This window comes from Ipomoea triloba, chromosome 2 (genome assembly GCF_003576645.1).
Source record: "Ipomoea triloba cultivar NCNSP0323 chromosome 2, ASM357664v1".
In the NCBI taxonomy this organism is placed as follows: Eukaryota; Viridiplantae; Streptophyta; class Magnoliopsida; order Solanales; family Convolvulaceae; genus Ipomoea; species Ipomoea triloba.
Genome location: NC_044917.1, coordinates 9,467,866 through 9,490,309, shown reverse-complemented (window position 1 = coordinate 9,490,309; position 22,444 = coordinate 9,467,866). Strand labels below are relative to the sequence as shown.

General features: G+C 37.0%; 1 protein-coding gene across 1 annotated transcript in view; it reads left to right on the top strand.

The window, feature by feature from the left end:
* Window positions 1–22,444, top strand: part of LOC116010243 (serine/threonine-protein kinase ATM) — a 57,862-nt gene that overhangs the window by 8,237 nt on the left and 27,181 nt on the right. The window contains exons 14-42 of the mRNA XM_031249564.1: window positions 64–105; window positions 199–269; window positions 1,303–1,351; window positions 1,947–2,018; window positions 2,238–2,381; window positions 2,477–2,566; window positions 2,671–2,858; window positions 3,472–4,072; window positions 4,170–4,241; window positions 4,346–4,510; window positions 6,567–6,692; window positions 6,816–6,943; window positions 7,433–7,589; window positions 7,909–7,955; window positions 8,028–8,091; window positions 8,221–8,295; window positions 8,375–8,494; window positions 14,364–14,549; window positions 15,208–15,329; window positions 15,417–15,486; window positions 15,637–15,764; window positions 17,374–17,515; window positions 17,618–17,758; window positions 17,920–18,018; window positions 18,109–18,155; window positions 20,309–20,504; window positions 20,644–20,865; window positions 21,798–21,869; window positions 22,319–22,388. Of these exons, the coding sequence (XP_031105424.1) occupies window positions 64–105; window positions 199–269; window positions 1,303–1,351; window positions 1,947–2,018; window positions 2,238–2,381; window positions 2,477–2,566; window positions 2,671–2,858; window positions 3,472–4,072; window positions 4,170–4,241; window positions 4,346–4,510; window positions 6,567–6,692; window positions 6,816–6,943; window positions 7,433–7,589; window positions 7,909–7,955; window positions 8,028–8,091; window positions 8,221–8,295; window positions 8,375–8,494; window positions 14,364–14,549; window positions 15,208–15,329; window positions 15,417–15,486; window positions 15,637–15,764; window positions 17,374–17,515; window positions 17,618–17,758; window positions 17,920–18,018; window positions 18,109–18,155; window positions 20,309–20,504; window positions 20,644–20,865; window positions 21,798–21,869; window positions 22,319–22,388 (3,706 nt within the window). The remainder of the gene's footprint in view (window positions 1–63; window positions 106–198; window positions 270–1,302; window positions 1,352–1,946; window positions 2,019–2,237; window positions 2,382–2,476; window positions 2,567–2,670; window positions 2,859–3,471; window positions 4,073–4,169; window positions 4,242–4,345; window positions 4,511–6,566; window positions 6,693–6,815; window positions 6,944–7,432; window positions 7,590–7,908; window positions 7,956–8,027; window positions 8,092–8,220; window positions 8,296–8,374; window positions 8,495–14,363; window positions 14,550–15,207; window positions 15,330–15,416; window positions 15,487–15,636; window positions 15,765–17,373; window positions 17,516–17,617; window positions 17,759–17,919; window positions 18,019–18,108; window positions 18,156–20,308; window positions 20,505–20,643; window positions 20,866–21,797; window positions 21,870–22,318; window positions 22,389–22,444) is intronic.

Sequence of the window (22,444 nt, the reverse complement as noted above, 5' to 3'; positions counted from 1 at the left end):
TTTTATTTTTATTTTTATTTTTTAAAATTACTTTTTGGGTGGGGTTGGGGTTGAGATTTGCAGGTGGATGCTGCATTGCTGCTCCTTGGTAACATAATTCTCAGTGTAAGTTCTTTCTAACTTTATTGAATAACTGCCTGTTTCTTCCTTGAGCATGTATTGGAGTTGGTTTCTGAACTCTTTTCTTTCATGTCTTAGGATACAATAAATGCATTTATAGTACCCCAAGATTTATGGGATCTTCGGTTCTTTAAACGGTTGCCATCAACGTGAGTTTTTCTTCTTTTGCTTTCATAATCAGGTGATACATTTAATTTTTCATTAATGTTATGTTTTATTCAATTATAATTTATAATAGGATGTTAGCAACTTTGCATTCCTAAACTTTATTAGGAGTAAGTGTTAGTTGAGTGTTTGTTGGCCACAAGATAAAACAAAGAAATGTCTTGAAATATAATTTGCAAATACGTACATCTGACGAAACAGGGAGCTTGCACTGTTTTGGACACAGGAAAAATTTGGGAAAGGAGATAAAGCCAAACACACTGACTTGCTATTTTAAGCAATACTTTAGAGAAAAAACGCTGAAGTTAGCAACACAGCAATCAGATTTGAAAATTTCTGGCTTGTTTTACTTTTGGATGTATTCACATTTGACATGCCAAGTTCTATACAAATTGCATATTAACATGTATATGGTTACCCCTTTTTGATTTTGCTTTAGCTTTTAGATCTAGAAAAGAGGGAAAAGGACGTGATTGTTAGCCTATAGAGTTATGTTATAGTGGATTTTAATTTGTGTTTGAGTTATTGTTATATTTAGTCCCACATTGATAAAATAAGAGAGAATATATGGGTTTTTAAGGCTATGGGTTAGACTAGCTAATTGATTGGATTAGTCTTTTAGTGTGGTTTGACCCCTGTGCATTATAGCCCAGTTGAGTGACCTTGGCCCAATCTTAGATTATAACATGGTATTGGAGCCTGTTCGGTCCACTTTGTGTTCACCCGGTTGTTTGTGGCATCCAAGCTTTCAAGTGATCAACCGGTTAGATTCAAAATGACCCGGTTGTCCATTTGAGGGGGAGTGTTAAGAGTTGGCCCATGTGCATTATAGCCCAGTTGAGTGACCTTGGCCCAATCTTAGATTATTACATACTCCATAATATTTTTGTTATTGAAATGAATGAATTTTGTTATATCATACAATTTGTGGTATATGTTTGGCAAGATGTCCTCATAGGGTTACTGTTCTCTTAAGTACCGTTTTCCATCCAATTTATGCTTGCTTCTTTTCTCCAGATCTGTTTTATACTTCATTTCATGCTATTTTTCGCGGAGAGGATCTCAAGTGAGTTATCTTATCCCTTGATCACCTTTCAGTTTAGACTTTTCTAACAGTTCAGTTTTACATGTTTGGAAGTGCTATTCTTATATTTGAAACTCATATATTACACATATTTTGAAATTTGAAATATCAAAGTTTATATACCTAATTGCTCTTTCCTCAATGCATTAATATTAAGTGTCCGCAGAATGGGGAGAAAACTCTATTCTTGTATAGCCTCTACTGTGCATAAGTAGTGTTTTTGTATGAGTCTTTGTAAAGGCTTTGGGTGCTCTCTAAGATTCTCTCTTAATATGGGGTTCAGTATGGAGTTTTTATTCTTGTTTTGATAAGTTGCAGCTTAGTGGGGATTTACAGCCAGTTGGCTATATTTTTGAGCGTTGGCCTTGTGTGCTTTAGATCTTTGGGGGAAATATTTATTATGTGGTTATGACATTTCTTTATATTCTTTATATGCAGTACTTCTTTTGCATGCTAGCTGCAACAACTGTTCCTTTTTCTGCTGAGAAGCAGTTTTTTGCTGAACTTATTTTGGGATATGCACATCATTTTTTTCTAAGTTTGATATTTGACTTTTTTTTTTCTGTGTACTGTGTAGAGTGACCTTAAAGATGTTTTGTATCTCCGACAGAGTCTTCTAAGGGCTGTTTTGGCGTTGCCTTTCTCTAAGGTTTGACTTTGTTTTAGATTGTATTATTACATGCTATATCACTTAACTTTGATTTATATTTCCAACTGAAGGGTGACAATGGAAATCAACCTTTGATGAAGTATATTTCTAACTGTTTGAATACTATGTTGCTGAAAGTATATTGGATCAACATATTTGATGCTATTTGACAGATTCTTTATTTATTTATTTATTTATTTTATTCTTATTTATTTATAGGAATCCTTTGTGCTGAATGAACAATTGGTTGCCATGTTGCCAGCAGCTGTATATGCACTTTGTGTAGGTTATTCTCCTTTGCCCAGAAAAGGTTGTCTTTCTCCGTTACACTATGTCCCTGAGGCTCCGAATGATACAGCAAAGGTATTCCTCAGTTTGGGTTCCTTCTATTCATGCTATAGCACTTTTAAATGATGATTTATAATTTTCTTCAGATACTGAACTTCTGAAAGTGATAGGTTCAGGAATATGAGGATGGAAGTCCACATGAATTTTTTGAGTGCTCTGTTGAAGTCCTTGCAAAGATTGGTGAGGAATCTGGATACAAGGTGAAAGCACATAGTTTACTTTTCTCTTTATCTTCTATTGGTAAAAGTACTTTATGTTCTATTCTAGCTGTTATTAACTGCTGCTATTTTGTCAAAAATTTCAGGACATTCAATCCCCATGCCACCAAAGTATACGCCTTCCACGACAAGTTAGAGATCCACTTTGTCATGAAATGCAAAATTACATCTTGGAAGCAATGAATGATAACGAGTTTGAAGGGATGCTTCTGTCAGATGTCATATTTATTTGTGCCCTTTTATCTAATTTCATGTACAACTCATATATTACAGGGTCTGTCCTATATCTGGATCCTACATATCTCCATAGTTCAATAAGTTTTGCTATGTCCTGCAATTTTAATCTTTATTTGCACTCTTTTATCTAATTCATGTACAACTCATATATTACAGGGTCTATGCTATATTAGATTTTACATATTGCATGGTTCAATAAGTTTCACTATGCCCTTATATTTTGCTTTTTACCATGTGAAGTCTTATGTATACTTGTGGATGCTGAACATTTATTTGGACTTCCTTGCTTGAATATCTTTTTTGTCCAATGCACAATTGTGCTGTCCTTTATGATGTTTCCCATAAATTCCATCTGACTCAAATTTTCTGTTTGATATCCCATTTATTTTCTTCTCGTATATTATATGGTTGGATAAAAGTAGCTTCTCCATGTGACTTGTGATGACTGATGAGTGTTAATGTTCGTATGCATAAGTGGCAGATTACAAGTTTGTTGCATCTTTTTGGGACATTTAATTTCAATCTCGTTCCCTCTTTCACTAAAATGTTGTGCTCATTTGCTTTATGGATAATGCTAATTCCAGTTCCATGGTAAATGGTATACTAGTATTTCTACCTGCATTATATAATGTGCTCCTTCCTTCTTGCAGGATAACAGAAAATGTGACTTTCCTCTCCAATCTAGGCGAATACCTGTTGAAATTTTTGGATCATGCTATCTCTATTATGGAGAAGACTTGTGATGACATTATTTGTTGTAATTTGGGATCAATTACCATTTTTAATAGCATGGAGACTATTATGGTTTCTTTTAGTAGTTTTTTTCACTCTCCACTGTTTGGTGAACTGCACAATAGAAATGGCATTGATGATGTACAAACTTCCATCATTCAATCTATTGAGAGACTTCTGAAGACTCTGGCTAAACTTTATGAAGGATGTACTAATAGTGGAGGGAACCTTTTTCCTCAGCCAGACCATCCTGGCATTACTGCCTCTGGTTCTGTACAAGATTCTCACTCATTGATTAGTAGGAAAAGTGTAATAATTGACGTGGAATTGGATATGGATACCAGTTCTAAGGATGCAGATATTGTAACTTTTGATGGGAAAGCTTCATCTGGAATAGCTGTTTCACCAGTACATCAAAGGATGGAAATCATATCACTTCTTTCAAAATTTTTCGTGATTTTGCCTGTTGCTACATGGGACATCTTATTTGATCTATTGCAGAAAGAAAGTGATCCAAGGGTATACTAGTCCATAGCTAAGATTTTTTCTTTTCTTTTTTTAAATCATTAAAAGTAAATTTCATCTATATAGTGTAATATTCAAAGTATGTTTTTAGGTGCGGGAGAAGATTATACAGAGTCTTTGTCAACATGCTCACTGGTCTTCATCAAGGAAGTTTTTAGAATTGGTAATCTGGTTCTTTCATACTGGTTATTGTTTGTTAAGAAATTAGGCTGTGAAGTTACTTCTATTATGAGATTTTAATTGTTGTTTTGACTATTATCCCCACAGGTTGCATCAATGAGTGTTGTTGTAGACATGCAGGCAGATGTCAAACTCCCAAGCCTGAGTATACTAGCTTCCATCTGCACTTTGCTGCAAAGTCTGTTGTCTTTGGACACAGTGGCAAAGGATAACAGTGATGCTTCATGTTTAAGGGAGAAGGTAGCAGAACAGGTGTGTGTGTGTGTGTGTATATATATTTATATTTATTTGTTTATATATATGTGTGTGTATGACTGTATGTATATAGAGGACATGTCACATGTGAGAACATTAACCAATAAAAGATGATTTTTTTAAAAATGGTGAGAATGGGGTATTAATTTTAGCTAGTGGTTGAAGTTAAAGAAATGAGGTTGTGATAAATTCATAATTCTTTCCAAAGGAAAAAATAAAAATAAAAATAAAATAGAACATAAAATCTTTAACTTTTGCCAGGTTGGGGAATCCCAGCACCTGGTTGATCCCTGTGGGGATGGGGATGGGGATGGGGATTATTTTCCGTCCTCAGCGGGGATGGGGGCTGGGACGGGGAATGGGGGAGAATGTCGGGGGCGAGGACAGGGGATATGTCCCCCGCCCCACCCCGTTGACATTCCTAAAAGGACTCATTACACACACATAAGTGATACCCATCAGTGAGTTGTGTGATGATTATGCTGCGTTAGTGGTTGAATTTGTGATTTAGTTATTTGGGCAAGTGTTCACTATTATTTACTAGTGCTGCGTGCCTGCATACCAACTGTAGTAGTGTACTGAGAAGCATTATAGTCTATTTGTGGATAGTTGAGTACTCTCTGTTTCTGTTCCCTGAGTGATTTTTGTGAATTTTTGGTAGGTGAAAATCTTTGAACTTTGGGTAGTTGAAAAATAATCTGTGACAAGCAACTATTACAACTGAAGTGAAAAGTCTGGCGACTGTTTTTATGCACTCTAAATTGATAGACATAAGAGATTGCAATAGGCTGATAGGTCAAACTTTGGAAAACAGAAAATCTTGGTAATAGTGAATGTGTGTGGCTTAAGAAAGGAGGAGCATTTTACTGAGACATGTCCAATTCATAATAAGGTTGCATTAGTTTGGTTGGATACTTGGATGGGGATAAATTACTATTTTCTTGGGTTGTGAATTGCGTTAGTAGGAAGGTAATATTCTAAATGAGGTATCGCATTTGTTTCGTGAGAGGACCTCAAGCTTTAGTAATTTGAATAAGCTATGCCATCCGCCACGACTCATAAGAGGTTCATCATCCTTGTCAGAAGGGATAACACCATGTTATGGGTTATTATGTGGCTATGTGCTGCTATGTGTGTTTCAAGATGTGGGAAAAATGAAGACTGGAGTTGAGAAGTTACTATTATTTAGCTGGATCTATGCTTACAGAAGGAGTATCATGTATTTAGATCTTAGTTATTGGTTGGCTAGTATTTAGAGTTCTTTTCAGATTTGTTCTCAAGAGTTTTCAACACCTAAGGATATCGCATTTCCAGGGAGATATTATCAATAGATTCATTCTTCTTTTCTCATAGGGTAATATTTGTAGTAGATATTATGGAGGTAGACATGGAGGCCATAGTTCTAGAGGGGCATGTAGTGATTGGGGATGAAATGGTTGTGAATGACCGAAGAATGTGAAGATTGTCACCATTTCTGCAAACAGTGTACCAAGCCTCTTGTTTAACAATACTAGATATTTTACTGTGTGTGTCATAAGTTAGGCGTGGTCAACATCTATGTTCCAGCTTGAGAGGGGGTGTTGGGAATGCAAAGTTTTAGGCCTATTTGTTCAAATACCCATGTAGCTCCTCTATTCTTTGATTTCTTTCCAAAATGATATATCTTCTAACTTCAATATGGAATTTGGAACTCCTGTTATAGCAATTTGTAATGTTGGGCTTGTTGGCCAACATAAATGAAATTGATAGAGAATTGAAAGAGACTAGAGAAAGAATTAGAGAATTGATTGGCATGCTCAGAACTAGTTTGGTAACTGGTCCTGAGACCTGAATTGGTCTCTGTTCGGGTTGGTCCTGGGCTAGCCCATTTTGTTTCATTGGTCTTGGACCTTCAGACTAGATCCAGTTTCTGGATTGGTGTAGTCCTGATGCTAGAGCAACCAGTTCCAGCCCAAACTAGTTTCCATGACTCCATCTAATTAAGACTTTGCTGCTCTTTATGCATTTGAAAACATTTTATGTAAATAAATACTGTCTTCGATTGTGCTTGCAGGGCATGATCTCTCTTCGGGAATTAGTTAGCAAAATGACAGAAAATGATTCCTTCCACTGGCGTGGCCGCACTAAGCAAATTGACTGCATTTGTAATTTCATATTGTTAGATCCTCAAGTTGGTCAGGTTATTATCAATTTTGAGTTAATAAAAGTATTTGAAGGAAGTATAACTTGTTTTCCTTTTTAATTTAATTATTTATTTAGAAAAACAATTTTGATAGATGATTTCTTTTGTAAACTTGTGCAGTCCTTGATTGAAAAGCTGCTGCTAATGCTTCGTGATAATGATTATCGAGTTAGGTTCTTCCTTGCCCAACGGATTGGTGTCCTTTTCCAAACATGGGATGGCCATTTTGAACTTTTCCGGGACATATGGTAGACCTCTACCCTAAGTATTAATTATTATTATTGTAATTCTTTCCAGGCTTGACACATGTCATTTAAAAATATTTTTTATTTTTATTTAATTTTTTTTAATTTAATTATAAACGGAGAAAAAAGAAAAGAAAAGAGAGTACAGCCACGGCTGTCCGGGGAGAGCAGCCGGTGGCTGCCTCTTCATGGCTGTCCAACGAGGACAGCCACGGCTGTCAAAGAATGATGGCTATGGCCGTCTTCCAGATATCTGGAACGAGGGGCTGCCGCCCTCATTCCAGACAGCCATGGTTGTCCAGGGCCGTCCCCAGACAGCCATGGCCGTCTATGCTAACCTAGTTCTGGAAATTCAAAATTCTTGCTTAATAAATATTTCTATTTTTATTTATTTTGTTATCCTTTTGGTGATCCTCTGTTTATAATTAATTCTTTGTTCACTTTTTTTTGACACATCTTAAACCTCTTAAGTACATAAATTTCCTGTTGCAGTTCAAATTTTGGCGTGAAACTTGTGAGTTGTTCAAGAGAGAGACTAGTGACTGCAAATGACGTTTTAGCTGCAGGACCTCAGCCTCATCAAATCCTGGAAACAACAATTATAACTCTGATGCATCTTGTGCTGCAAAGTGAGAAAATAGAGCTGGAGGTATTTTTTCCACATGCTTCTGATTCATAATTCTTGGTTTCAGAGATTCTGAAGTTTTGGCCCACTAATATATAAAAAATAGTATAGCTTTGCTAAAAGATAAAAGGACAATCAGTTAGCTAGATGCGTGGATTGAAATTCAATGTTAGTTTTGCTGGATGTTCAATAATTTAAATGTGATAGCTTTCTGTATTCTTTAATACTACGTACTATGTATATCTTTCCTCATATCTACCTTTACATTTTCCCTTTCCCTAATTATTTGGCTTTTGGTTTTGCTTGCATTTACTATTTGTGCTGTTTGAATTGCATATTGCAGGCTGTTTTTGTGATATGTGTAATTGCTGCTATCGATCCTTCTCAAAGGTAATGTAATTGTCATCTGGCTGGCTTTTCCTTAGCTGCTGTATTTTTCTTAGCAATGCGCTCTTGTTTCAGGGAACTTATCAGTTCTGTGCTTGATAATTTGTCAAAGCAACTGTACTATACTTCCAGGGCAAAGGTTATAGAAACTATCCTCTTGGTTATTTGCTTGATTATTGCTTTTCATGAGAGATTGAATACTGCAAGTCTGGGTTGTGTGCAATTTTTAAAAATAATTTTTTTATGGAGTTGAATTGACATTTGGCAGTATCTGGAGGAACTTGTTGGGCCAATCCTCTTCTGCTGGGTTTATTGTGGTGTAAGTTTAGCAGCACTTGTTGAGGTACTGGGTCTTTTCTGAATTTTGTGTTTCCAAATGCTCGTAGATAATCTGTTCTTAGTCAACTAATTGTCTACTCCAGGTGAGGGATCTCTTTGTTTTGGATGCAGAGCCCACTACTTTCATTCATTATTGCTGCCATTGGCTTCTTCCAGCTTTGATCTTACATGGGGATGTCTCCAACTTGAATTGGATTGTCAAGGTAGAGTTCTTGTTGTTTCTACTGTTATCTTTTCCTCTTTGAAAAACTCGTGGCACTCTGAGGGCCTGGGGGAAGGGTTGAGCAGCGAGACCTGGCGACCTATTCTGACTGTTAAAGATAGTAGGGAATATGTGGATCTTGAAACCTAGTGGAATTGTTGTTTTTTTGTTGTTGTTGTTGTTGTTGTTTGTTAGAATAGTATTTCTCCTTGAGCATTGTGTCATTGAGCATTGTGTAGTATTGAGCTGTGTATCCTTGAGCTGTGGAGAGTCTTGGGCAGCCCAGTCCAGTTTTTTTGTTGTTTTCCTTTCTCTTTGCATATATATATGTTGTATGCAGAACAGATTGTATGTAGAGTGTAATATAGAACATATTGAATACACTATCCTGTGAGCTTTCAACATGGTATCAGAGTTGTTAAAGATAGTAGGGAATATGTGGATCTTGAAACCTAGTGGAATTGTTGTTTTTTTGTTGTTGTTGTTGTTGTTGTTTGTTAGAATAGTATTTCTCCTTGAGCATTGTGTCATTGAGCATTGTGTAGTATTGAGCTGTGTATCCTTGAGCTGTGGAGAGTCTTGGGCAGCCCAGTCCAGTTTTTTTGTTGTTTTCCTTTCTCTTTGCATATATATATGTTGTATGCAGAACAGATTGTATGTAGAGTGTAATATAGAACATATTGAATACACTATCCTGTGAGCTTTCAACATGGTATCAGAGTGAGAGGAGAGTGAAACACTGTCTGCAGCAGAGTCGGACAGTAGCTTCGTTCCCAAACTGCCGCACGAGGGAAAGGAGCAGGTAAAGGCTTTGGAGGTGGAGAACAAGCTCAGATCAGCTTGGGTCGTCGTCGTCGCCGCCAAACGACACCGGTGGAGAAGCCGCGCCGCCGCCGGAGAAGCCACGCGCCTTCACGCGCCACCACCGCCGAGCAGCTCCGCCGCCACGCGCCGGCGCGTGAGGCTGTTTCCGGCGACGTCGCCGGACGGATTTTATATTCCCAGAATCGCCTCGTCGTGCTGAGTCCAGGGAGGTAGGAGGTGTTGAAAGTTTGCAATTTCTTTTTGGTGAAAAGAGGTACGGACAGCAGAACCCTTTATTTGGTGAAGTTCAGTATTTGTGTTGAATCTGTTGGGTGGAGTTAAAATGGCACAAGAAAGGAATATCACTGTTATTTCTACACCATCTAAATTAGTTGATGTAATTTTGGCCTCGGATGGGTCTAATTTTTCTGAATGGAGATTTTTGATTAAAGTGAATTTAGATGGTATGGGAAAGGGAGACCACCTAGAAAAAGAATGTCCTACTGATAATACTTTAGCTGTGGAATGGAAAAATACTGATAAGGCTTTACTGTCACGCATAATTAATTGCATCGATAGGAAAATTATTTTGTCCATGCAACATTGCCAAACTGTAAAGGAGGTGTGGGAGTTAGTGAACAAATGGTTTAGTGGAACAAGTAATTTGAGAAAGTTATATCAATTATCTCAAGAAGTTTATCGTTCTAGTCAGAAAGGACGTGAGCTTAGAGATTATTACTATGACTTTAAAAGTGTATGTGTTGCTTTGTGTGCTGCTATGCCCATAACAAATGATGTGGATGAAATGAAAAAGCAACGTGACAAATTACTTGTTTTTAGTTGGATTTCTGGCCTAGATAAAGAATATGATGTCCTTAGGTCTCAACTATTGGGGAATAAGGACTTAGAGTCTTTGGATCAGGTATTTTCCATGCTACAGAATGCATCGGGAAATAATGATTCAAACGAGCTCCAGGAAAGAAATGTCCTTATATCACAAGGAGGAAATACTGGTGAGAATTATGGCTATAGAGGAGGAGGTAATAACCACTTTAGAGGACGAGGGGGATTTTTTAGAGGTCGTGGTGGACGTGGAGGACCACGAGTTTGTTTTAACTGTGGAGATCCAGGACACTTTCGAAACCAGTGTCCTAAGCCGCCAAGACAACAAGTGGCTGCTAATATGGCTTCCATGTCAGAAGGTCATAAGGGAGTAATGACAGATGAGGAGTTTGCTAAATTCAACCAGATGAAACTTTCCTTTTCCTCGCAGTCTCCATCCAATCAAGCGTCTTCCTCTGCAACTTTTATCCAAACAGGTAATCTAGTTGCTTGTGTCTCTTCTGCATCTCGACAATGGGTCATTGACTCTGGAGCTTCTGAGCATATGACAGGTAACTCCAATATTCTTTCTACATATCTAGAGCATATGACAGGTAACTCCAATATTCTTTCTACATATCTACCCATCACTTCTGGTTACTCCAATATTCTTTCTACATATCTACCCATCACTTCTGGTTACACCGTTACTCTAGCAGATGGGTCTGTAGCCACTGTTTTAGGTAAAGGTAGTGCCACTGCAACTTCCTCGTTACCCCTTTCTTCTGTGTTATATCTTCCAAAGTTTCCTTTCAATTTGCTTTCTGTTAGTCAAATAACTCGTGACCTGAATTGTTCTGTTATGTTTTTTCCTGGTTACTGTCTGTTCCAGGATCTTTTGACGCAGAGGATTATTGGTAAGGGGAAGGAGGTTGGCGGTCTGTATGTCTTAGAGCAATTTTCACCCGAAAACAGATCTACAGGTTTGGTGAGCAATGTTTCCCCGTTTCAGTTGCACTGTCAGTATGGTCATCCGTCTTTATCAACGTTGAAGAAGATGTGTCCTAGTTTAGAGTCCTTAACTATTTTGCAATGTGAGTCATGTGAGCTTGCAAAACATCATCGTACTTCCTACATTCCTAGGGCAAATAATAGAGTAGACTCCTTGTTTGAGTTAATCCATTCTGATGTTTGGGGTCCATGTCGGGTTACGTCCAAAAATGGTTTCCGATATTTTGTAACCTTTGTTGATGACTTTTCGAGATGTACTTGGTTATATCTCATGAAATCTAGGGATGAATTGTTTGATGTCTTTCAAAGTTTTTGTGCTGAAATTAAAACTCAATTTAATAAGACCATACAGTGTTTGAGAAGTGATAATGCTCAAGAATATTTCCTTAAGTCTTTTTCCAGCTTTATGAGTCAAAATAGTATCCTACATCAAACTTCGTGTAGTTACACCCCCCAACAAAATGGTGTTGCAGAAAGAAAGAACCGCCATTTGTTGGAAATTGCCCGTGCCCTTTTATTCCAAATGAAAGTACCTAAAGTGTTTTGGGCAGATGCTGTTCACACAGCTTGTTTCTTCATTAACAGGATGCCTTCTTCCGTACTTAATGGTCAAATCCCATATTCAATTGTGTGTCCATCCAAGCCTTTGTTTTCCTTATCCCTAAGGTTTTTGGTTGTACGTGTTTTGTACAGGATGTCCGTCCACAAAAGGGAAAACTTGATCCAAAATCCCTTAAATGTATCTTCTTGGGATATTCTAGGACACAGAAAGGGTATAGGTGTTACTCTCCTGATTTGGGTAGGTATTTGGTTTCAGCTGATGTCACCTTTTTTGAGGAAACTGTGTTCTCTGATAATATTTTCGGGGGTAGGTCTCCAATAATAGAAGATGATTTCCTTACCTATACCATCACTATTCCTGTAGAATCTATTTCCAGACCCCCCGTTACTCACGTGTATTCTAGGCGACCCCGGGATATGGGATAGTTGCACAGGTAAATACTCCTCCCCTACCACAACCTACGTCAAATGATCCTGATCTTCCGATTGCCCTCCGTAAAGGTAACCGCCATTGTCAACACCCTATTTCCTCTTTTATGTCTTATAATCATTTGCCAGCCTCATCTCGCACCTTTGTATCACGATTAGATTCAGTGTCAGTTCCAAACACTTTGAGTCAGGCTATAGCTCATAATGGGTGGAGACATGCGATGGAAGAGGAAATGGCTGCTCTTGAAGATAATCAGACTTGGGATTTGGTACCTCTCCCGACCGATAAGACTGCAATTGGTTGCAAGTGGGTTTATGTTGTGAAAATGAACCCTGATGGGACGGTGGCAAGACTTAAAGCTCGTCTAGTAGCAAAAGGGTATGCACAGACATATGGTGTTGATTATACAGAAACTTTCTCCCCTGTAGCTAAGTTAGCTTCTGTCCGTATCTTTATTTCCTTAGCTGCTTCTAATCATTGGCCTCTATATCAGTTAGATGTCAAAAATGCCTTTTTGCATGGTGATTTGGTGGAAGAAGTTTATATGGAGCAACCTCCTGGATTTGTTGCTCAGGGGGAGTCTGGGAAAGTGTGTAAACTGAAGAAATCTCTATATGGCTTAAAGCAATCTCCGCGAGCTTGGTTTGGGAGGTTTAGTAGTGTAATTACTGAGTTTGGGATGCAGAGAAGTGTGTGTGATCATACTGTCTTTTTCAAGCATACAAATGTTGGATGCATTCTCTTAATTATTTATGTTGATGACATAGTGATCACAGGTAGTGATACAAAAGGGATTGAAGCCCTTAAATCTTTTCTCAAGAAAAAGTTTCACACGAAAGATTTGGGAGTGTTGAAGTATTTTCTAGGGATCGAAGTTGCCCGTTCTCGAAAAGGAATATTTCTTTCCCAAAGAAAGTATGTGTTAGATTTGCTTGATGATACTGGATTATTGGGATCAAAACCATGCGAGACACCTATGGAGCAAGGTGTTAGACTTATAGATGGTGAGGGGGAGGCCCTTGATTCTCCCGAGAGATATAGGAGGTTAGTAGGGAAATTGAACTATCTCACCATTACACGTCCGGATATTACCTTTCCAGTAAGTGTAGTAAGTCAGTTCTTACAAGCACCTACGCAAACTCATTGGGATGCAGCAGTTCGAATTGTAAAATATCTCAAGAATGCGCCGGATGCAGCAGTTCGAATTGTAAAATATCTCAAGAATGCGCCTGATGCAGCAGTTCGAATTGTAAAATATCTCAAGAATGCGCCTGGAAAAGGTATTCTATACGCTGACCATGAACATATGAATGTTGAGGCGTTTTCTGATGACGCTGACCATGAACATATGAATGTTGAGGCGTTTTCTGATGTTGATTGGGCAGGATCATTGAGTGATAGGAGGTCTACGACAGGATATTGTGTGTTTCTAGGAGGTAATTTGGTCTCTTGGAAAAGCAAGAAACAAACTGTTGTGGCTCGATCTAGTGCAGAATCCGAGTATAGGGCAATGGCTCATGTGACGTGTGAGATAACTTGGGTGCACAATCTTTTGAAGGAGGTTGGTGTGGAAGTGATGAAGCCCATACGCCTGTGGTGTGATAATCAAGCGGCTATACACATTTCGAATAATCCGGTGTTTCATGAGAGGACCAAGCATATTGAGGTAGATTGTCATTTTGTGCGCGAAAAGATTCAACAAGGATTACTTTCTATGGCTCATGTTCGTAGCAACCATCAACTGGCTGATTTATTCACTAAAGGGCTCGGCAGAGACAGGGTTGAATATATTTGTAACAAGTTGGGCATGTTTGATATATATGCTCCAACTTGAGGGGGAGTGTTAGAATAGTATTTCTCCTTGAGCATTGTGTCATTGAGCATTGTGTAGTATTGAGCTGTGTATCCTTGAGCTGTGGAGAGTCTTGGGCAGCCCAGTCCAGTTTTTTTGTTGTTTTCCTTTCTCTTTGCATATATATATGTTGTATGCAGAACAGATTGTATGTAGAGTGTAATATAGAACATATTGAATACACCATCCTGTGAGCTTTCAACATTGTTGTTATTATTATTATTATTATTATTATTATTTTCCATAATGGCAGTGCTATTTGATCACTAATTCACCATTATGATTTCTTGCAACTGATGAGTTTTATAAGTTTATAATTTTCAGCATTTTGTTCATTACTTTATTGCTGATGCGTACTTTATCTGTTCTCTTTCTTTCTCTCTCATGCAGATAGTTCGTCTGCCTCCTCCTGCCATAGTTAGGAATCATTTTGTCCAAATCTTCTCTGTTTGCATGGCATTACACTGCAGTAAAAACCCTGAGAGGGAGAAGGGATCAACTGTACTTGAGAGTTCAATACTAAAAATTGCTGAAATGTCTGAGAATGAAAGAGATAAACTCATAAAGAAACAAATGGTATGGTCCTTTTATCTGATATTCTTGAAATATTCCCTACAGTTCTGCTCAGTTGATTATCCTGAGTTAGATTTTATACAGTAAACTGCATTTTCATTTATTTATGCCTTGTTTGTTCTTTCCTTCTCTCTCAACCTCTCTGATTAACTCTCTTTTGATCGAGCGCTTCAGCTTTTGAATCTCAGTATTGTTTCTTCTTGTTGTCTACAGTGAAGTTATGGGTCTGTATACAAATGAAAAATTCAATATACTGCATCAGATGTCCTATTTTTAATATTACAAAGTTATCTTTACTCATTATTCTTATTGTGGTATTGGACATGTGGGTTTTTTTTTTTTTTTTTAAATGAAGAAATTGTGGGGGACTTGGGATGAGATTGGACTAATAATCCTAGGTTTGGTATGGGGAATTAGCGGTGACATTGATTGAACTGACAATCCTATGCTTGGTATTTGGCTAGAGGGTTAGTGATAGAAACAATGAAATTTGATGACATTCCTTGTGCCATAATTGGCATAGACACTGTCTATAGTTATCCTATTACACTCATGTATAGTTGTATACTCTATACGCTGAATGGTCTCAAAGGATAGCAACAACCCCTTCACCAGCAAATGCACCATCAAATTCACTTCCCTTTACTTTTTAATTTTGCAGGTTTCTATTGTCAGCAACATTTTGTCTCTTGCTTCTTGTGCTTCAGATCCTGTGCTTCCTTTCTTTTCCAGAGATACAATTGCTCGAGCTATAGTAACTGTTGTTGATGGATTCTTGGAGATGTGCAGTGCTCTCCCTTTTTTTATTTCTGTTCTTTTTTGGCTTCAGTCTTGTTTTCTTTCTAAATTATTTGTACTGGAATCATGTAGGAACGATTCTTCTAGAAGTTTTGGTGTCATTGACAAGATAAACATTTTCCGACCTGATCGAGTGTTCATGGTAGTTCTTTTCAATATTATACGGAACCATTTTTTCCCCTTTTTTTGGGGGTGGGGGTAGGGGGGGGGGGGGAATAATCTCTATTCAACTGCTCTTTTTTACTTTCTGGCATGATCTGTTTAAATATTCAACTTTATTGTGGTTGTTCAGTTAATAGTTGAGCTGCACTACAAAATTGCCACAGCAGCTCATTGCCGGCATAAGTGTAACTGGCTTGCTGGGATTGAGGTGCTCATTGATGTCTTGGAGAATAGAGCTGCAGTTTCAAGTACTCTGAGGTTAGTTTTGAATTGGAGGAGTTGCAACTCTAGTTTTGAGATGCCACACTTTCAAATCTAATTTCATATGCACAAGAAAATAGATTATAACTTTTGTGAACTGTAACAAAGAGCAGCTAGGAAAGGAAAGGGTTTGCTTGAGACCCAAAACTCCTTAGTCCCCTTTTGGGGTCAAATTTGTGCTCGTCTATTTCCAAATAAATCTCCCTTTTATAGGGGCTAATTACAAGGACTCCCAGGCTAAACTATTCTAATTACTAGTATTATACTTGATACTAATTGTTGATCCAAATGCAACAAGGTAAAGCTAGCTAATTTAATATGTCATGGGGTGGAGGGGGGGGGGGGGGGGGGGGTGTCAGGGAGAGAGAGTTGTATAACTGATATAGTCCTGAATGTCTGCCAAGGTTTAAAACAAGCCATGAACTAGCTTATCCCAACCCTTGCTCCAGGACTTCTCCTTGAGCTAATTCTTTTCCAAAAATATCAGTGACATAATTACCCCATCAATAATAGAAACAACAGCAAAAATAGAAACAGCTATTTATGGGTACAGAAACTGCAAATGTGAGAGTTCACAATTTTGTGGTGGTTGTGACAAGAATAAAAATGAAAATAAGAATCTAGATTGGTAGCAATGTAATACCTCTATTTCCATAACCTATTGAATTCCAGAATATTCTTCTTTGCTTGGAATTTCAACATAAATCCAATGTTTTGTCTTTGTGCTCATATATTATTCTCTCCCTTTCTGAAAATTTAATGTAACAGTAAATCTGAATGCTGGTATTCTTGTACTTTATATTTTATTCAATCCTGCATTCCAATTGAATGCTGGTAACTGGTAGAGCCATAGCTAGAGGTCTAAACAAATTGATTTCAACTGAGAAGAAATAGCTACATTACAGATATGTCTAATTTGTTTAGCAGTTAAGCCTGTACTTTGTATTTTCTTAAATCCATGCATATTTCATGTAGTTTAGCTCCTGAATATATAAGAAATAGCTTGTTCAAATTTATTTCTTACATATCATCTTCAGCGCAATCACTTCTTTTTAAGTTTGCTTTCAGTGTTTTTGACAAGTAAATGTGTTACTCAAAACTAGAACTGAGCAGGTTTAGGAAGACAAATATAATAAATACTAAAAAGAAATCAAATTTGCATCTTGCATTTAGGGGAAAAAAGAGAGATTAAGATAGCATCTTGCATCTAGAGTCTAGACAGCATAAGATGTTCATAAAATTATAAAAACCTCTTAATCCCTCTATGGGTCTTCACATTAGCAAAAGAACAATAGTTCCCCTACTCCAAACTTAATTGTGAACATGAATCTCTTATTCTTCAAAATATCTTTTGCTTCTTTTTCTACACAAGCTCCATATTGTGCGGGGTAATTCTTTCCTTTAAACTTGTTTTCATTGTTAATATAATGTAACTGTAAAAAAAAAACTTGAATCATTCTCATATTCTTGGTTTGTTGCAAACCTTTGAATTATGCGACATTGTATTCGTAATGGATGCCTGTCACTTCTACGGGGGCTTTATGTACTGGACATGTAAGATTAAATGACAAGTTTATGGTATGCCATCTAACACTTTTGTTTGCAGTTACCTTCTCAACTTGGTTGGCCTTTGCATTGGCATTGATACTTTATTGGATCAATGCTGTAGTATAATATCATCACTGCTCAAAATTTTTAAAATCAATCAATCAGAGGGGACCACTGGAGCGCTAGGTGAACAACTTCAGGTTAATCTCTCTTAAGATGCAGATTTTTTTTTTTTTTTTTTTTTTTTGATTTATGCAAACAATATTGACCTTATCTAATTAATTGCCATCATGGCCATACAGTTCTTGGTCTCTAAGTTGGTAAAGTGTTGCATTCCATCTGATTGTAATCATAAACACACTGTTGAAGCATCATCCAAAGTTCTTCCACTGCTTCATCAGCTTACCTTGGATGCTCATCCATCTCTTTATGAGTATATCAAAGTAAGTTTCCAAAAGAACTTTTGCTTGTTTTTTGTTACTCCGTGTATTCCAGTTGCTGCACAACCTTGCTTGAGTGCTTGAGAGCTTGTGATTGCTTTAGTCTATGTTAACTGTTTATACAATGCTAGTTTTGTCAAATTATTTCATGTGAATTACTGCAGGAGCTAGAACCATTTCCCTGTTTGGAGATATTTGAAGGAATGCGGAGGTTCCATGAGAAATTATGCCAAGATTACTCACCGCGGGATCACTTGCTAAAGGTAACCTGCTTTTGAGCATTGTTTAACATGGATTGTTAATCTGGTCAGTCAATCTTTTCTGATTAATTTATTTGATATTTGGCGATACAGTTGGCAAATAGATCTCATTGGCTTCCACCAAGGTTACTTCTAATGAGGTGCTGACTTCTTTCCCCTTTTCATCTTGTACTTTCATTTAGGGAGTTGATATCAATTTAGAGTGTCTTTGGTTCATGGGATTAGACACAAGGAATGAGAATGAAAGTCATACACTTTAAAATACAGGTATGAGATTTGATTATCCCTATAATTACAAAATCCATTACCTAATTTAAATCAGGTATCAATTCATTAATTCAACCATATCCCTCCTCATTTCATCGCCTCCTCACTTCATCAACTTTCTCACTACATTGCCTATTCACTTCATTGTCACTCTTAAGATCAATTGCCTTGACTTTTTTTTTTTTTTTGTATTTTTAAAACCTTTATTCCGGTCACATACATAACCAAACATCAATATTGGTAATTGTAAATCAGTGAAGAAAAGTGTTTCTTTTTTCTTATTTTGTAGCTAGCTGATACATCTATATTTATACACTTGAGGAACGACATGTTTCCTCAAATTCTGCTGCCTAACATTACTGCTGCTGCTGCCTAACATTACTGCTGCTGCTGTCTAACATTACTGCTGGTCTACTGCCTAACTTAACCACTAACATAATAATTAATATTCTATAGACTACAACAGTAATCATTCCAATTCCACCCTACTACCAAACATACAAAATACTTTCACCAAAACCCATTCCAATTAGGTATTTGATTCTCATTCCGATTCTGATTCCCATGCTCAAACCAAACACACCCTTAGTTTCTTCTGCTTGCATACATCTCCAAAAAAAAAATACTTCATGTGGGGCAGAGATCAATTCGAGTAAAAAAGAGCCGAAATTAAATATCAAGAGATTAATAGAACTATAATAAAGGAAGATTCTTGATGCTCTAAAATTATAAATGTCATCAGATTAATTGAATTCGAGCACGTAAAACTAGTTGCACCTATGAAAAATGAGAATGAATCTCGTTCATCTATCACAACGTAATTGACAAATTAGATTTATACTTGAATGACGTGAAAGAATAAAAAGGATTTATTGTATTCTATGTAAAGAACTATAAAGATCTACTATTTATACAAGTATTATTCTAATAGGCCCATTCCTAAGAGGAAGGCCTAGGGTTTCAACACTCCCCCTCAAGCTGGAGAGTATAAATCATATGCTCCAAACTTGTTACAAATATACTCAACTCTAGGAGCTCTAAGCGACTTTGTCAGGATATCAACTAACTGATTTACAGAATTGACAAAGTCACAAAGCTGGTTTTAGTACACGTTGACACTATCTTCTCCCCGATGAAGTGGCAGATGTGTTTGGTCCTCTTATGATAAATTGGATTTGAGGCGATGTGTGAAGCTGCTTGGTTGTCACATATTAGTGTTATTTGAGCAACATCGCCACATTGCAACTCTTGAAGTAAATGCTTCAACCACATGAGCAAAGAACCTGGATACAGTTTGGGTTCTTCAAGCAATTCTGCAGCTTGAGGAAGTGGAGGCAATGGGTGAAGTGGGGTGTTAGACTGTTGAAGGGAGTGGAGAGCGAGAGACGATTTGTAACGGCAGAAATTAGAGTAGTATCATTATGTTTTTAGGGTTTAAGTTTATATACTTTGCCCCATGTTGCAAGTATATAAATATATTAGATCTTTAAATTTATATAAAGTATAAAATATAGAAAAATAAAAAGCTTGATTAGGCTTGCAAGCCACTCAAGTCAAGTATTACAATACTTGAATCTGGCTTGACTCGTGGCTTGAGCTGCTCAAGCTTGAACTTGGCTTGAAAATAACCGAATAGAATTTGAGATATTCTTTGAGCCAAGCTTGAATGGCTTTTGAGTAGCTGACTTGTTTACATCTCTAAGCATTGCCCTGTGGTATCCAGTGGGCTCATTAGGCTGCAACTAATGAAAACAAGACTGCTGGACGATGTTTTTGGTATTTGCACAATGGTACTATATTAAATTTTGCAGTCTTGTGGAATAAAATTTGATTAACAGTACTACAGTAGTGTTCTGCTAGCTTCACCTTGTACACTGCATGCATATGCATATTTAGTGTTTGCTTCTCAAATTTCTGACACTTCATAATATAATAGCACCAGCAGAACACCTGCAGGTTTTGTTTTAATTTAGTTAGTTGTTCCAATGCCGCTAATTTTTATTTTTTAAAAAATTTGTTTGGGCAGCCTTAAAGCATTGCATTGGAAATTGTTTGCGGGGGCCACTAATCAAGGGCAGAACAACGATGAGAATATATTTGAAGATGTCCATTTGCAGCATTCAGACAATGAAATTGTCTCTGCAGTTTGGGATCTGTTTCACACTTGCAGTTCAGATCATACAAACAATTTTGGTGCTTTCGTGTCTGATTTTGTGTCTAGGGTATTATGATCAGTTTGGTTGACACAAATTTTTTTACCTTCTTTTTGAGAAATGGGCAGAAAACATTTCTCTCTCTCTCTCTCTCGTCTCTCTCTCTTCCCCTATTCCTAACATCATTTATACTTTCTTGTAATTACAGGTTGGTATTGGTGATCCGCATAGTGTTGTTTTCCATCTTCCTGGAGAATCTAGATGCATACATATCTATGGAAATATTAATGCTGATGGTGCAGCAGAGCACAAGTTTCATTTGGATAGTGGAATATCTGAAGAGCTTGTAATTGCACTTTTGAAACTTCTCAAGAAATATCTTATGGATGACTCTGTCAAGATAATTGATATAGCCTCTCAAGCTTTACGGGTGAGCATTTTCAAATGCAATTTGTTATCTTCATGCTGTCTGTTCCAATATATTGGGCCAAGCCCTATTACTGTAGTTTGAATTTGTCACCATCATCCTATGATGCAATATACATTGGACCAAATTTTTATACCAAATATTGCACCAAATGATATGAAGCAAGCGTCACAACTTTTTGCATTTATTTTCTACCACAAGTTAATGACATGAAGTGATGCTGGATGGTACATAGTTTTTTTAATAAAGAGTTGGTTCATGTAGCACTTATTGTACACCCCCCATCCTCCACTTCTCGTCTTTCCTTCAGTGGGCAACCACAGAGGGTAAGAACAATGTAAGAGTGAAAGAAAAGAATGCATGGAGAAACTACCCCCAGTTTAAACAGAAAGTAAACTATAAAATCTCAGCTTTTGATTTTCAGAAGAGAGGCTGGTTTTCTGTCTCTTACTCTCTATAGAACTTATTGTACAGTTAAAAACAGGAAATCTACAGAAAGCACAAAGTTTACCAATTAGTCTACACCTTGTAATTTCTAAAGTTGACTGAAGATATGCATAATGTTTAACAATTATTTTCTATTTCTTCAGATGTCAGGCTTTACCTTAATTCAGATTGCGACCTTCTCTGATTCCATGTGGATACTCTAATAGTCTAATGAATGAATGATGTGTTAAATTTATTATCCACAAAATATCCCCTAATTGGTTATCATATTATAAAGGTTTCACCATTGTAGAGCATCTAGACAAGTCTTCTTAGATCGCATATACAAGCAACCACATTAATCACACACTATATTTATTTTCTCAGGTGTATTTCATTTACATTTATTTTGGTTCACTGTCTTGTGTTGGTGGTGACATGATTCTTACTGGTCACTGCTTCTGAAGAACTACTGAACCTACCCTTATTTTTGTGTTTTGACTGAGCAGGGAATACTTTCAACAGAAAAAGGTTGGAGATGTTTATTATCTTTCGGTTCCTATCAAAGGTTGCTTATGGAGGTAACAGAAATAAATGCTAGACCTTCTTAGTTGTTAATTTCAAAACATATGCTATGAACATCAAATTGTTGACATCCCTCCATCTCATGCAAGTAAAATGAATATTGAGTGAGTTGGAATAGTTTGTTTGTTTTTGTTTTTTATTTTTGGTTGAAGATAAAGTTTTGGAGTGTGTGCATGATGTTTACCCTTTGTGGAAAATTTCAAGTCTAATGTTTTCTTCTCATTCTGTAGGGTTTTCCTTCATTTTTAGATGGATAGTGAGTTGGGGGGGGGGGGGGTAAGGCTTTTATATTGGTAGTATATATTCTTTTCCGTTGCACATAACATTTTGTTTTCATTTTGCAGAAGATGAATGAATTAATGAAAGTCATTCTAATACCATGATATATGGAGTGTGATCAATTCTATACATAAAGTGATACTTAACAACTTGTATGTGGTTGCAGGTTCACTCTAAAGGTATTAATCTGGATGTGGTACAGAAACTTGTTGCAGATCTAGAGAGAAAGTATAATGGTACAGTTACCTCTCTAGTCTGTTTTCCTTCTATGTTTTATGCTTATGCAGTTATA